Below are 15,261 nucleotides of genomic sequence, written 5' to 3' on the forward strand. Positions count from 1 at the left end.
CCAGGGACTGTAAAGGGGTTAAAGCTTAAAACGGCTCCGGTTCCGTTATTTTAAGGGTTAAAGCTTCCAAAATTGGTGTGCAATATTTTCAAAGCTTTAAGACGCTGCGGTGAAAATTTGGTGAATTTTGAACAATTCCTTCATGTTTTTTCGCAATTGCAGTAATAAAGTGTGTTCAGTTTAAAATTTAAAGTGACAGTAACGGTTTTATTTTAAAACGTTTTTTGTACTTTCTGATCAAGTTTATGCCTGTTTAACATGTCTGAGCTACCAGATAGACTGTGTTCTGAATGTGGGGAAGCCAGAATTCCTATTCATTTAAATAAATGTGATTTATGTGATAATGACAATGATGCCCAAGATGATTCCTCAAGTGAGGGGAGTAAGCATGGTACTGCATCATTCCCTCCTTCGTCTACACGAGTCTTGCCCACTCAGGAGGCCCCTAGTACATCTAGCGCGCCAATACTCCTTACTATGCAACAATTAACGGCTGTAATGGATAATTCTGTCAAAAACATTTTAGCCAAAATGAACCCTTGTCAGCGTAAGCGTGGCTGCTCTGTTTTAGTTACTGAAGAGCATGACGACGCTGATATTAATATCTCTGAAGGGCCCCTAACCCAATCTGAGGGGGCCAGGGAGGTTTTGTCTGAGGGAGAAATTACTGATTTAGGGAACATTTCTCAGCAGGCTGAATCTGATGTGATTACATTTAAATTTAAATTGGAACATCTCCGCATTTTGCTTAAGGAGGTATTATCCACTCTGGATGATTGTGAAAATTTAGTCATCCCAGAGAAACTATGTAAAATGGACAAGTTCTTAGAGGTGCCGGGGCTCCCAGAAGCTTTTCCTATACCCAAGCGGGTGGCGGACATTGTTAATAAAGAATGGGAAAGGCCCGGTATTCCTTTCGTCCCTCCCCCCATATTTAAAAAATTGTTTCCTATGGTCGACCCTAGAAAGGACTTATGGCAGTCAGTCCCCAAGGTCGAGGGAGCGGTTTCTACTTTAAACAAACGCACCACTATTCCCATAGAGGATAGTTGTGCTTTCAAAGATCCTATGGATAAAAAATTAGAAGGTTTGCTTAAAAAGATGTTTGTTCAGCAGGGTTACCTTCTACAACCCATTTCATGCATTGTCCCTGTCACTACTGCCGCATATTTCTGGTTTGATGAACTGCTTAAGGTGCTCGATAGTGACTCTCCTCCTTATGAGGAGATTATGGACAGAATCAATGCTCTCAAATTGGCTAATTCTTTCACTCTAGACGCCTCTTTGCAATTGGCTAAGTTAGCGGCTAAGAACTCTGGGTTTGCTATTGTGGCGCGCAGAGCGCTTTGGTTGAAATCTTGGTCGGCTGATGCGTCTTCCAAGAACAAGCTACATATTCCTATCCACAAGGAACATCATCGGTTCCTAAGGTTTGCATTCCTGGACAAACATTACCAGTTCGTGGCGCTTCCTTTCGGATTAGCCACTGCTCCAAGGATTTTCACAAAGGTACTAGGGTCCCTTCTAGCGGTGCTAAGACCAAGGGGCATTGCAGTAGTACCTTACCTGGACGACATTCTGATTCAAGCGTCGTCCCTTCCTCAAGCAAAGGCTCACACGGACATTGTCCTGGCCTTTCTCAGATCTCACGGCTGGAAAGTGAACGTGGAAAAGAGTTCTCTATCCCCGTCAACAAGGGTTCCCTTCTTGGGAACAATTATAGACTCCTTAGAAATGAGGATCTTTCTAACAGAGGCCAGAAAAACAAAGCTTCTGGACTCTTGTCGGATACTTCATTCCGTTCCTCTTCCTTCCATAGCTCAGTGCATGGAAGTGATCGGGTTGATGGTGGCGGCGATGGACATAGTTCCTTTTGCGCGCATTCATCTAAGACCATTACAACTGTGCATGCTCAGTCAGTGGAATGGGGACTATACAGACTTGTCTCCGAAGATACAAGTAAATCAGAGGACCAGAGACTCACTCCGTTGGTGGCTGTCCCTGGACAATCTGTCTCAAGGGATGATGTTCCACAGACCAGAGTGGGTCATTGTCACGACCGACGCCAGTCTGATAGGCTGGGGCGCGGTCTGGGGATCCCTGAAAGCTCAGGGTCTTTGGTCTCGGGAAGAATCTCTTCTACCGATAAATATTCTGGAACTGAGAGCGATATTCAATGCGCTCCAGGCCTGGCCCCAGCTTGCGAGGACCAGGTTCATTCGGTTTCAATCAGACAACATGACGACTGTTGCGTACATCAACCATCAGGGGGGAACAAGGAGTTCCCTAGCGATGGAAGAAGTAACCAAAATTATTCTTTGGGCGGAGTCTCACTCCTGCCACCTGTCTGCTATCCACATCCCAGGAGTGGAAAATTGGGAAGCGGATTTTCTGAGTCGTCAGACATTGCATCCGGGGGAGTGGGAACTCCATCCGGAAATCTTTGCCCAAGTCACTCACCTGTGGGGCATTCCAGACATGGATCTGATGGCCTCTCGTCAGAACTTCAAAGTTCCTTGCTACGGGGCCAGATCCAGGGATCCCAAGGCGGCTCTAGTGGATGCACTAGTAGCACCTTGGACCTTCAAACTAGCTTATGTGTTCCCGCCATTTCCTCTCATCCCCAGGCTGATAGCCAGGATCAAGCAGGAGAGGGCGTCGGTGATTTTGATAGCTCCTGCGTGGCCACGCAGGACTTGGTATGCAGATCTGGTGAATATGTCATCGGCTCCACCTTGGAAGCTACCTTTGAGACGAGACCTTCTTGTTCAGGGTCCGTTCGAACATCCGAATCTGGTTTCACTCCAGCTGACTGCGTGGAGATTGAACGCTTGATTTTATCGAAGCGAGGGTTCTCAGATTCTGTGATCGATACTCTTGTTCAGGCCAGAAAGCCTGTGACTAGAAAGATTTACCACAAAATTTGGAAAAAATATATCTGTTGGTGTGAATCTAAAGGATTCCCTTGGGACAAGGTTAAGATTCCTAGGATTCTATCCTTCCTTCAAGAAGGATTGGAAAAAGGATTATCGGCAAGTTCCCTGAAGGGACAGATTTCTGCCTTGTCGGTATTACTTCACAAAAAGCTGGCAGCTGTGCCAGATGTTCAAGCCTTTGTTCAGGCTCTGGTTAGAATCAAGCCTGTTTACAAACCTTTGACTCCTCCTTGGAGTCTCAATTTAGTTCTTTCAGTTCTTCAGGGGGTTCCGTTTGAACCCTTACATTCCGTTGATATTAAGTTATTATCTTGGAAAGTTTTGTTTTTAGTTGCGATTTCTTCTGCTAGAAGAGTCTCAGAATTATCTGCTCTGCAGTGTTCTCCTCCTTATCTGGTGTTCCATGCAGATAAGGTGGTTTTACGTACTAAACCTGGTTTTCTTCCAAAAGTTGTTTCTAACAAAAACATTAACCAGGAGATTATCGTACCTTCTCTGTGTCCAAAACCAGTTTCAAAGAAGGAACGTTTGTTGCACAATTTGGATGTTGTTCGCGCTCTAAAATTCTATTTAGATGCTACAAAGGATTTTAGACAAACATCTTCCTTGTTTGTTGTTTATTCAGGTAAAAGGAGAGGTCAAAAAGCAACTTCTACCTCTCTCTCTTTTTGGATTAAAAGCATCATCAGATTGGCTTACGAGACTGCCGGACGGCAGCCTCCCGAAAGAATCACAGCTCATTCCACTAGGGCTGTGGCTTCCACATGGGCCTTCAAGAACGAGGCTTCTGTTGATCAGATATGTAGGGCAGCGACTTGGTCTTCACTGCACACTTTTACCAAATTTTACAAGTTTGATACTTTTGCTTCTTCTGAGGCTATTTTTGGGAGAAAGGTTTTGCAAGCCGTGGTGCCTTCCATTTAGGTGACCTGATTTGCTCCCTCCCTTCATCCGTGTCCTAAAGCTTTGGTATTGGTTCCCACAAGTAAGGATGACGCCGTGGACCGGACACACCTATGTTGGAGAAAACAGAATTTATGTTTACCTGATAAATTTCTTTCTCCAACGGTGTGTCCGGTCCACGGCCCGCCCTGGTTTTTTTAATCAGGTCTGATATTTTATTTTCTTTAACTACAGTCACCACGGTACCATATGGTTTCTCCTATGCAAATATTCCTCCTTAACGTCGGTCGAATGACTGGGGTAGGCGGAGCCTAGGAGGGATCATGTGACCAGCTTTGCTGGGCTCTTTGCCATTTCCTGTTGGGGAAGAGAATATCCCACAAGTAAGGATGACGCCGTGGACCGGACACACCGTTGGAGAAAGAAATTTATCAGGTAAACATAAATTCTGTTTTTTTTTTTTTTAAACTTCTCATTTAGTTGATGAATTTTCAAATGACCGACAACATACTGAATTATCCTTCTCTGATGAGGATTTATCTGAGTCAGAATATCCTTCATCAGCTATTGACACTAACAAATGTACTCTATTTAAAAGTAAAAAAAGTAGATTTGATCTTTGTTGAAAAGGTGTTTATTATATTGGATATTGAGGAGACTAGTCCTTTTAATTTTAAGACTAGCTAACATTTAAATTCTGCTTATTAACCTCCTGTGGTTTCTTCAGAGGTTTTTTTTCCAGTTCCTGATACTAGGGAATGGAATAGGCCTGGTGGTACTTTTATTCCTTCTTTAAGGTTTTTAAATTGTATCCTTTGCCAGCAGTTTGGAGTTTTGGGGAAAGATCCCCAAAGTTAATGGGGCTATCTCTACTCTTGCTAAACATACTACTATTCCTATGGAAAATAGTATTTATTTTTAAGTTCCTTCAGATGGCAAACTTGTATCTTATCTAAGTAAAATTATTTTATTTTCAGGTCCTTTTCTTAGGCCTGCAATTTATTTGGCTGATGTTGCAACTGCTTCAACTTTTTGGTTGGATACTTTAGCGCAACAAGTATCGGATTATAATTTGTTTAGCATTGTTAAGTTGATTCCACATGCTGCTAATTTCATTTGTGATGTTGTTTTTTTGATATTTTCACAATTGAGTTTAAATCTATGTCTTTAGCTATTTTAGCTAGAAGAACTTTGTGACTTAAACCTTGGAATGCTAATTTGATTTCTAAAAATCCAGATTTTTATTTTTCCAAGGTAATAAATTTGGCTCACTATTGGATTCAATACTTTCAACTGTTACTCTGGGGAAGGGAGTTTTTTTGCTTCAAGATTAAGTTCTAAGAGTAAATCTTAAGCTTATATTAGTTTTTGATCTTAATAAGGAACAGAATCCTAATTCTTCCCCAAGTAACATGTTTTTAATTGGAAGTTTTCTTCAAAATGGAATGAATTCAAACCATTTAAAAGATCAAAGTCAGCCCCCAAATTCGCATGAAGGTGCAGCCCTTATTCCAGCTTAGCTGGTAGGGGGCAGGTTAAGATTTTTCTAAAGTTGTTTGGTTCAATTCGGTCCAAACTTCTTAGATTGGGGTACAGAATAGGATTTCAGAGTAAGACCGCCTGTGAGAAGTCTTTTTCTCTCACATATTCTAGCTATTCCAGTAAAGGCTCAGACTTTCCTGAAGTGTGTTTCAGACCTGGATTTATCTGGGGTATTCATACCAGTTCAGTTTCAGGAACGGGGTTTGGGGTTTTATTCAGAACTATTCATTGTCCCAAAGAAAGAAAAACTTTTGAATTGTCATGTTCGAGTACCATCTTTCAGAATGGTGATTATAAGGTCTATTCTGCCTTTTGTTCAGCAAGGGCATTATTTGCCTACAATAGACTTACAGGATTCATATCTTCATATTCTGTTTTCATTCATATTTTCATTTTCTGAGATTCTCTTTTTTTAGACAAGCATTACCAATTTGTTGATTTTTCCTTCTGGCCTAGTGACGGCTCTAAGAATCTTTTCAAGGTTCTCAGTGTTTCCTTATTTGGACGATCTCGTGGTACTTGCTCAGTCTTTTCGTTCTGCAGAATCTCATACGATTCAACTTCTGTTTCTTCAAAGGTTGGAGGATCTTTTTATCAAAAGCTCCTTGATTCCTCAGACAAGGGTCACCTTTTTTTAGGTTTCCAGATAGATTGTGTCAATGTCTTTGTCTCTAACAGACAAGAGACAATTATATTGGGTTTAGCTTGTTGGAACCTTCAGTCTCTTATTTCCTTCAGTAGCTATATGCATGGAAGTTTTAGGTCTCATGACTGCAGCATTGGATTTGATTCCCTTTGCTCATTTTCATATGAAACCTTTCTAGTTTTTAATGCTGAATTAATGGTGCAGGGATTATTCTAGGATATCATATTTAATATCCCCGAATCCCAATATTCAACTATCTCTGGCTTGGTGGTTAGATCACCATCGTATAGTTCTACGGGTCTCTTTGGTTCATCCAACCTGAACCATGATCACAACAGATGCAAGTCTTTTAGTTTGGGAAGCTGTCTGGGGATCTCTGTCAGCACAAGGGGTTTGAAAATCTCAAGAGGCGAGATTACCATTCAGTATTTTGGAACTCTGTGTGATTCTCAGAGTTCTTCAGTTTTTTGGCTTCTTTTTGAAGAGAGAGACGTTTATTGGTTTTCAGACAATGTCAAAACTGTGGCGTATGTCAATCATCGGGGTGGGACTCTCAGTTCTCAGGCTGTGAAAGAAGTATCTCGGATACTTGCTTGGGCAAAATCCAGCTCCTATTTTCTGCGGTCCATATCCCAGGTATAGACAATTGGGAAGCGGATTATCTCTGTCATCAAGCTTTACATCCGGGAGAATGGTCTCTTCACCCAGATGTGTGTTTTCAAATTGTTCAGATGTGTGGGCTTCCAGAAATAGATCTGATGGCATCTCATCTAAAGAAACTTCCCAGGTACCTGTCCAGGGATCCTCAGGCGGAAGCAATGTATGCATTGACACTTCCTTGGAGTTATCAACCTGCCTATATATTTTTTTCCGCCTCCAGTTCTTCTTTTAAGAGTGATTTTCAAAATCATCATGGAGCAATCGTTTGTGCTGCTGGTGGCTCAAACATGGCCGCTCAGGTTTTTGTTATTGGGATCTTGTTCGGATGTCCAGTTGCCAACTTTGGCCACTTCCGTTAAGGCCAGACCTTATATCTCAAGGTTTGGAAGACTTACATTTCATGGTGTTCTTCTCATAAATTCTCTTGGCATTCTTTTAGAATTCCTAGAATTTTACAGTTTCTTCAGGATGGTTTGGATAAGGGTTTGTCTGCAAGTTCCTTGAAAGGACAAATCTCTGCTCTTTCTGTTCTGTATCACAGAAAAATTGCTAATCTTCCTGACATTCATTGTTTTGTACAAGCTTTGGTTTGTATCAAGCCTGTCATTAAGCCAATTTCTCCTCCTTGGAGTCTTAATTTGGTTTTGAGGGCTTTACAGGCTCCTCCGTTTAAGCCTATGCATTCTCTGGACATTTTAATTACTTTCTTGGAAAGTATTGTTTCTTTTGGCCATCTCTTCTGCTAGAAGAGTTTCTGAATTATCTGCTCTTTCTTGTGAGTCTCCTTTTCTGGTTTTTCATCAGGATAAGGTGGTTTTGCAGACTTTTAAATTTTTACGTAAAGTGAATTCCAACAACATTAGTAGAGAAATTGTTGTCCCTTCGTTGTGTCCTAATCCTAAGAATTCTTTGGAAAGATCTTTACATTCTTTGGACGTGGTTAGAGCTTTGAAATATTATGTTGAAGCTACTAAAGATTTCAGAAAGACTTCTAGTCTATTTGTTATCTTTTCTGGTTCTAGGAAAGGTCAGAAGGCTTCTGCCATTTCTTTGGCGTCTTGGTTAAAGCTTTTGATTCATCATGCTTATTTGGAGTCGGTTAAATCCCCGCTTCAGAGGATTACGGCTCATTCTACTAGGTCAGTTTCTACTTCCTGGGCTTTTAAGAATGAAGCTTCTGTTGATCAGATTTGCAAAGCAGAAACTTGGTCTTTGCATACTTTTACTAAATTCTACCATGTTGATGTTGGTTTTTTTTTTTCTTCAGAAACAGTTTTTGGTAGAACAGGCAGCTGTTTCAGTTTGATTCTTCTGCTTATAATTTTCAGTTTTTTTCATTATAAAGATTAAAACTTTTTGATTTGGGTTGTGGATTCTTTTTTCAGCGGAATTGGCTGTCTTTATTTTATCCCTCCCTCTCTAGTGACTCTTGCGTGGATTTCCACATCTTGGGTATTTGCTATCCCATATGTCACTAGCTCATGGACTCTTGCCAATTACATTAAAGAAAACCTAATTTATGTAAGGAACTTGCCTGATAAATTAATTTCTTTCATATTGGCAAGAGTCCATGAGGCCCACCCTTTTTGTGGTGGTTATGATTTTTTTTTTTTTGTATAAAGCACAATTATTCCAATTCCTTGTTGATGCTTTCGCTCCTTTCTTATCACCCCACTTCTTGGCTATTCGTTAAACTGAATTGTGGGTGTGGTGGGGGGTGTATTTATAGGCATTTTGAGGTTTGGGAAACTTTGCCCCTCCTGGTAGTAATGTATGTCCCATACGTCACTAGCTCATGGACTCTTGCCAATATGAAATGAATTTATCAGGTAAGTTCCTTGCATAAATTATGTTTTTTTTTTTTTTTTTTTTTTTTCCTCTAGACTCCTTGGGAAGGTGGATTATTTAAGTTACGGATGCTTTTTAAGGATGATTATCCCTCCTCACCTCCCAAATGTAAGTGAACTGCTATACTTCCATATTCTTTGTCTTTATCAAAGATATTTGGCTCACATTAAATTCAGGCTATTTCGCAGTATATACTATTACTTCTTGATAATTTTCTGTATTGTATTTTAAATATCTAAGGCATATGCTCATAGTTTCTTCTTAAATGGAAAGAGTCCACAGCTGCATTCATTACTTTTGGGAAATACAAACCTGGCCACCAGGAGGAGGCAAAGTCAGCCCAGCCAAAGGCTTAAATACTCCTCCCACTCCCCTCACCCCCCAGTCTTTCTTTGCCTTTTGTCCCAGGAGGCTTGCAGAGAAGTGTCAGAATTTTTAATTTTGGTTTTGTCTCTTATGGAGGGTAGTACTCTTCGGCATAGGACAGGAGTTTTAAGTAGTCCTGTCAGTCTCTCAGTGAGGGCCTGGATAAAAGATAGAGTCCGGAGATACAGGGAGTTTATTTCTGCAAAACCATCCCTACTCATTAACGGCTCCTCAAGTAATCAACGTTGTCGAAATTTGCTTCTCTTCCTGCTTTCTTCTCCCAAGTCCATGGCGGAGGCAATGCTCCTATCCGTCACACTTGAAGGGCCGTGTTCCTGTTCCATGGCGTAGATTCCGGTAAGATTGTTTCATTTTACTTCGTAATGTTTCCAGAGAGGCTACCACCTTTCGGGCCTAACTTATAACATAAGGGTCTCAGTGAGTCTCTCTTAGTATCTTGGATTCGAGGGTTAATATCTCCAGGGGGGAGGGGGGTTATTGAACAGGGGGAGTTTTATAATCATGTTTATGTGATTCAACCTGCTTATGTGCAATGTTTACTGGGCTCATGGTTGGAAGTGACGCAGCCTTTTGTCTGGGTGCGCTTGTTTGGACTGTACGGTTCACCTTGTGTTCGGGCATGGCTACGTTCCGTTCCATTTCTGCATTCTCGACCGCGTGGCAAATTAAATTTTCTAGTCTGCAGGGGTCTGGTCATAGGAAGTGGTGAGTGCCCCAGCCATTGGGGGTGAAGGTGCTGTTAGTTTTTTTTTCCCACTACTTTAGTCCATATTTAAATATCCTCTATCCAGCTATGGAAGATTCTGATCCTGAGACTGTTAATTTCAGATTCAGTTAGAGGATTCTGAGACTATTTTGATTTCAGATTCTGTGTCCGGTGATGAATCCAGAGTGGCCTCGTTGACGCCTGTCAACTAGTTATGTTCCATATGCCATTTTAGAGCGCCTGGTTCCTCGAGCTCAGGGAATCCAGGGACTGAGCCATCCGCCTCTGGGGGTCCTGTCCTCCGAGAGGCGAGTTCCCTACCAAATCATATTTCTGCACATGTGAGTAACCCAGTTTATGGTTCCTCCATGCGGGGTGGCGTGTTTACCCCCGGAGGTTGCAGCACAATTTTGCTTCCACATAATGTTGGCGATTGTTTGAAAAGTCCAGACGTTTATTTGAGAATGTGCTTGTGCCTTATTGTCCTGGGCCTTCCGCCTTGGAGGGCCTCTACAGTTCCCCGCAGGGGTATCTGTCCCTGAGTGTTGTGCCTTTGCGTGTTGCTCAGACATGGTTTGTCGGTTATTGACCCTATCGTTACCAGATATGGGGATTTTCAGTCTGATGATTCGAATGGTGCACCTTATTAGACATGTGGGGATGAAGTAATGATTGTTATTTGTTAGAGATCTTTCCCGGTTTTGTGTGATAGGGCTCTGTGTGCCTGGTCCTGCAGGTAGGGCTGTGTCTTTTTGGGCTTTAACCTCCGGATAGATATATCTGACGAGATGTCTTTTGTTTCCTTCGGGAACCTTCTGGGATTGATAAACTCTTTTTTTTTTTTTTTTTTTTTTTTTTTTTTAATTACTACTTCGGAAGTTGTTGGACAGATTAGTCTTTTTTTTTTTTTTTTTTTTTTTCCTTCCCCTACAAGGGAAAATTTACGCAGCTTGCTGGTTGGGACCCTAGGTGCAGGCTGGTCCTGTCGGGTTCGTTCGGTTTTGCGGCTGTTCAGACGCGTGGCGCTGTTCTGCTCGGCTGGTTCGGTAGAAGCACAGAGTTCTCAGGTTATGATTGTTTGTTTTTTGTTTTGTTTTTTTGTTCAACTAAGCATTTGAGAGGACCTGTGGGAAGGATTGTTTGTCCTCATAGCCTTCAGTCATAGCTGACCGGGGAGTTTTTCCGCTGCGTCACTGACATCTGATTTCATCAGATCTTAGAGTTTCCTCCCCCATGTGGTGGAGGGTGGGAGGGCTTAATGCCCCTTACAGCTATTGAGCGGTTTTGCCTTCAATTATTTATATTTTTTTTTTTTTTAAGGCCTCTGGATGTGTCCTTTTGGGCTTCATCCATCAGCTTGTACAGGATAGCTGTCTAGCATGCGGAAGGTTTGCAGTTTGAAACCTGTTGCAGCTCTTGAAACTTTTCAGGTGTACGCATAGCAGTTTCTAGTATATCTAGATGCAGCTCTTACTCTTGACTGAGTTATAAGGAGGCCTTTGGGTCTTCTTCCATTGCCTCCGAGTGAGTGGATCTCCTTTTTAGGATCTGTGTTTCTGGGTGATGGTGGTTCCCTGCGGGGACTTTTTTGTTTAGCTTGGGGTTTTCCGGAGCTGGGTAGGCTTTAGTGCCTTCTCTTCCTTGTGTCCTCTGCTTTTACAAAGGTGTTAGGGAGACTAGTCTTGCTAGTAGGATTTTTTTTTTTTTTTTAGACCTCAAGGTATCCCTTGGTTGCCCTGAGGCTCTGAGACGTATCTTCATACGACTTCTAGCCTTGCTTCTTGGAGCGTTGGACTTTAGCTAGGAGTGGTTCCTTCCTTTTGGTTGGAGCTTTCGAGTTCTTCTTGCTATCCGGATTCTTGTGTCTGGCTTTTTGGCCGTTTGGGGTGTTTAGTTCTAGGGTAAGGTTTGCCTGAACTATTAGGTGCCCGGACCTGTTTTTCTCTCAGACTTCTGGTTGCTGATGCTTTGCTTGGCCTTTTTACTGACCCAGTCTTGGGTGGTTTTGGAATCTTGGATCTGAGGGCTGGTCGGGGTGTTTCACGGTAGTGGGAACTTGGGCTATGTCCTTGCTCCATCTAACTCGCCTGGTTACGGTTGGCCAGGTTTTCGTAATATATTTTATTCTTGCCACAGAGTGGCCCATGTCATCTGGTGGCTAGCCATGTGGCTTGAGCCTCAAGGGTAGTTGGTTCATACCAAGCTGCTGGCGCTGGATGTCCAATTTCTGGTGAGCCTTAGGGTTGCATTCCCCTGGTCAGCTTGCCAGTGTTCCCGTGGATTCCCTTGGTTGGCTGTGCCTCTACTTGGCAAGATACTTGTAGGGGGTCCTTTTTCTAGGACATCTGTGTTGGGAATTTCACTTCCCATTAGCCAGTGCCTTCGGGCCTTGAGGACAGTTGTTGCCCTTTCAGCATCATCCCTTTTTTTTTTTTTTTTTTTTTTTTTTTTTTCTTTCAGGGATATTCTCCCTATGGTAATTAAGTCCTTGCTTGGGGCTTCTCCTGGATGGGCGGTGGGATTGGTTACCCCTGGTGGGGTCTTGCTGGCTCCAAGCAGACTTGTTGGCCCTTTATTTTGATAGTTCCTTAGGTCTATGGCCTTGTTGGGTTGTATTGGGGCTCTGTGGGGGATAGCTGTGCTATCCTTACACTCGTTCTTGTACCTGTTTCGGGATTCTTTAGTTTCCCTGTCTTGGATCCCGGAGGCTGGGTTGGTCCAGTTGGGTGTGGGTCTGCAGGTCAGGATGGCCAAGCGGTCTAAGGAACTGTGTTTGAGCAGTCTCCTCCTGGATGTGTGAGCTTGTTGAGTTTATCCTGTTAGCTTAGTTTCCTAGGGTCCTTTCAACTTGCTCCATTGATTACAAGTAGGTTTACTCTTCCTTCGGGTTCTGAGAGTATACTCTCCTCCTTCTCGAGTGACCTCTATTTGAGGTTTTTGTGTTCCCCCTTTTCAGGGACCTGTGTGTAGGTCTGGTGACTTAAGATACCTGGAACATACCCTCTGTATGGGGGTTGTTTTTGCAGTCTTTTTTTTTTTTTTTTCTTGCTGGACTGCTTCTTCCTCACAAGTATCCTCTGTCGTCCTGTTATGGACTCTGTGTTCTCAAACTTGAGGTTTTTCACCTGGGTGTATTCGACACTTTTTCAGGGTCGAATACCTTGGTATTCTATGGCCAGACACGGAGGATTTTGCCTCTTCCGTTGCATTCCGTGCTTGCAGGATATTGGGGAGACGTCTGTTCGATCTGTGCTCGGTCTTATCCCAGGTTTTGCTTGGTATAGGCGTGGCCTCCTTTCCCTGTTTGGGCCCCTCTGGGCTCACTAGTGGAGGTGTTACTTTTTGTATTGGGGGACCTTTTGGTTTCCTTGGTTCTCCTTTGCCTTGTTCGGTTGATGTCTCCATTTGTGGAGATGAGCAGTGGGGGGCCATATGTTGGGCGACTGTCTCATGATGGACTGTTGGCTCAGTTGAGCCAGTTTGCGGTCTCCAGTATGGCTTCTGGACTAACTGCGAGTCAGTGTCACTGGGGCTTTTCCTCTTGACATTTTCTCAGCTAAACATAAATTATGCTTACCTGATTAATTTCCTTTTCTTCTAATGGAAAGAGTCCAAAGCTCCCCATCTGTAATTTTATATGGGGCGTCCTTATATTCTTCTTGCACCTTTCACCCTGATATTTCTTTTATTGTTCCTTGACAGAATAACTGGAGGATGAGTTGAGTGGGAGGAGTATTTAAGCCTTTTGCTGGGTTGTCTTTGCCTCCTCCTGGTGGCCAGGTTCTTATTTCCCATAAGTAATGACTGCAGCTGTGACTATTTCCATCAGAAGAAAAGGAAAATATCAGGTAAGCATAATTTGTTTTTTACTAGGTCTGAAAATGCGTGAAAAAAAATCTAGTGTAAACAACTTTAGATATAGTTGGCAACTCAGTCCATGTAATCTTTTTACATTCCTAGGTAAATTTGAACCACCATTATTTCACCCGAATGTCTATCCATCAGGCACAGTGTGTCTGTCTATCTTAGAAGAAGATAAAGATTGGAGGCCAGCAATCACAATTAAACAGGTATGAAATCTAACTTCTGTTAATTTGCTGGAGCTAATGCAATTGTCAAACTAACTTTCCCCCCCAATTTTGATTATTTAGATCTTGTTAGGAATACAAGAACTTCTAAATGAACCAAATATACAAGATCCAGCTCAAGCAGAGGCATACACAATTTACTGGTTAGTAGTGTTTGTGTGTTTTTTGTGGTGTCGGTTTGTATGTTAATTTTTAAAAATACATATTACATTAAAAAAAAAAACATGTATGTGAAAGAATTAAGATAATTGTTCTAAGCATACTGTATACAATTTGCAAAAATGCAAATTCTTAAAACATACATATTTTTGCAATTGAATACAACACACACACACACACACACACACGTACTCCTAAGTGGAGGTGGTGTTGTAGTATAAGTTATGTTTTTAATAAAGCTGAAAAGTACATTGGTAAAAATTTTTTATTTTTTGATTTGTCTTTCAGCCAAAACAGAGTTGAATACGAAAAGAGAGTCCGAGCACAAGCCAAGAAATTTGCGCCATCATAAACACCAACTTATATGGCATCTTACAATAAACAAAATTTAAAGGAAGGGATTGGTTTGGCAAGAACTTGTTTACAAATTTTTTTGCAAAATTGAATGATGCTAAATACAATTGAGATTCACCAAGGGGAGGGGGTTGTATGTGTGCCATTTTCCATTTTCGACACTTGTATAGAGTTCTAAATTTGCTGAATATCCCCCCAGTTTTTTCATACAGGGTCTCTTCCTTCAGTCTTTTTGTAATTTGATTGTTATGATGTAAAACTTGCTTTTATTTTAATATTGATGTCAGTATTTCAACTGCTGTAAAATTATAAACTTTTATACTTCTACAAATTCACTAGTAATCTATAGTTTCCTTTGCTATCGGATGCAGGCATGCTTTAAAATGTTTAGAAATATATCTAGCCTATAGCTGGCTGTATTAAAAAATAAATAAAAAATAAAAAAAATAAATCTAAAAAAACTTACAATGTCATAAATTCCACCCCCTCCCCTAAATTTCTTTTTCTATTTTAAGAAAATAGGTTGTATTCCAACCTACAGCCTCCTATTCAGTCAGCATCTTGCTTCTGCATCAGTTCCTTTTTTGTGTTTATATGGCGTTTTTGTCTGTGTTGCTGTTTAGAGTAAATAAACTGTTTATATAAAGTTTTTGTTTCATTTTATCTTTTTCATTAAAAGGACCACAAAAGTGTACATCTTCTGGCTTGTAAACGGACAATGAAATATTTTTATTTTGTGTATAATCTGTAAACTTTATTTTTTATTACTGTTTATATTGCTACCCCATAAAAACCTAAAAAATGTAGCTTGGCAACTTGTAGATGGGTAACATACTGTTGTCTTGTACTCTGAAATGCAGATTTAAATAAACAGCAGTAAACCAAAACACATGGTAAGTATACTAATCTTTTGTTTAGACATCCAGCATTCATATAAATACTGTACCACATTAAATAATGCAAATAAACAACTCCAAATGGACCAGCCTGGTTTTTATTGAAGGGGGGTAAAATGTTTAATGTAAGTCTTCT

At 41.3% G+C, this 15,261-nt stretch overlaps 1 protein-coding gene across 1 annotated transcript in view; it reads left to right on the forward strand.

The window, feature by feature from the left end:
* The window catches only part of UBE2I (ubiquitin conjugating enzyme E2 I), a 49,806-nt gene extending 34,931 nt beyond the window's left edge, over positions 1-14,875 (forward strand). The window contains exons 4-7 of the mRNA XM_053695123.1: positions 8,571-8,643; positions 13,589-13,698; positions 13,780-13,859; positions 14,164-14,875. Of these exons, the coding sequence (XP_053551098.1) occupies positions 8,571-8,643; positions 13,589-13,698; positions 13,780-13,859; positions 14,164-14,227 (327 nt within the window). The 3' untranslated portion in view covers positions 14,228-14,875. The remainder of the gene's footprint in view (positions 1-8,570; positions 8,644-13,588; positions 13,699-13,779; positions 13,860-14,163) is intronic.
* Positions 14,876-15,261: the final 386 nt, after the last annotated feature.

This window comes from Bombina bombina, chromosome 11 (genome assembly GCF_027579735.1).
Source record: "Bombina bombina isolate aBomBom1 chromosome 11, aBomBom1.pri, whole genome shotgun sequence".
Lineage (NCBI taxonomy): Eukaryota > Metazoa > Chordata > Amphibia > Anura > Bombinatoridae > Bombina > Bombina bombina.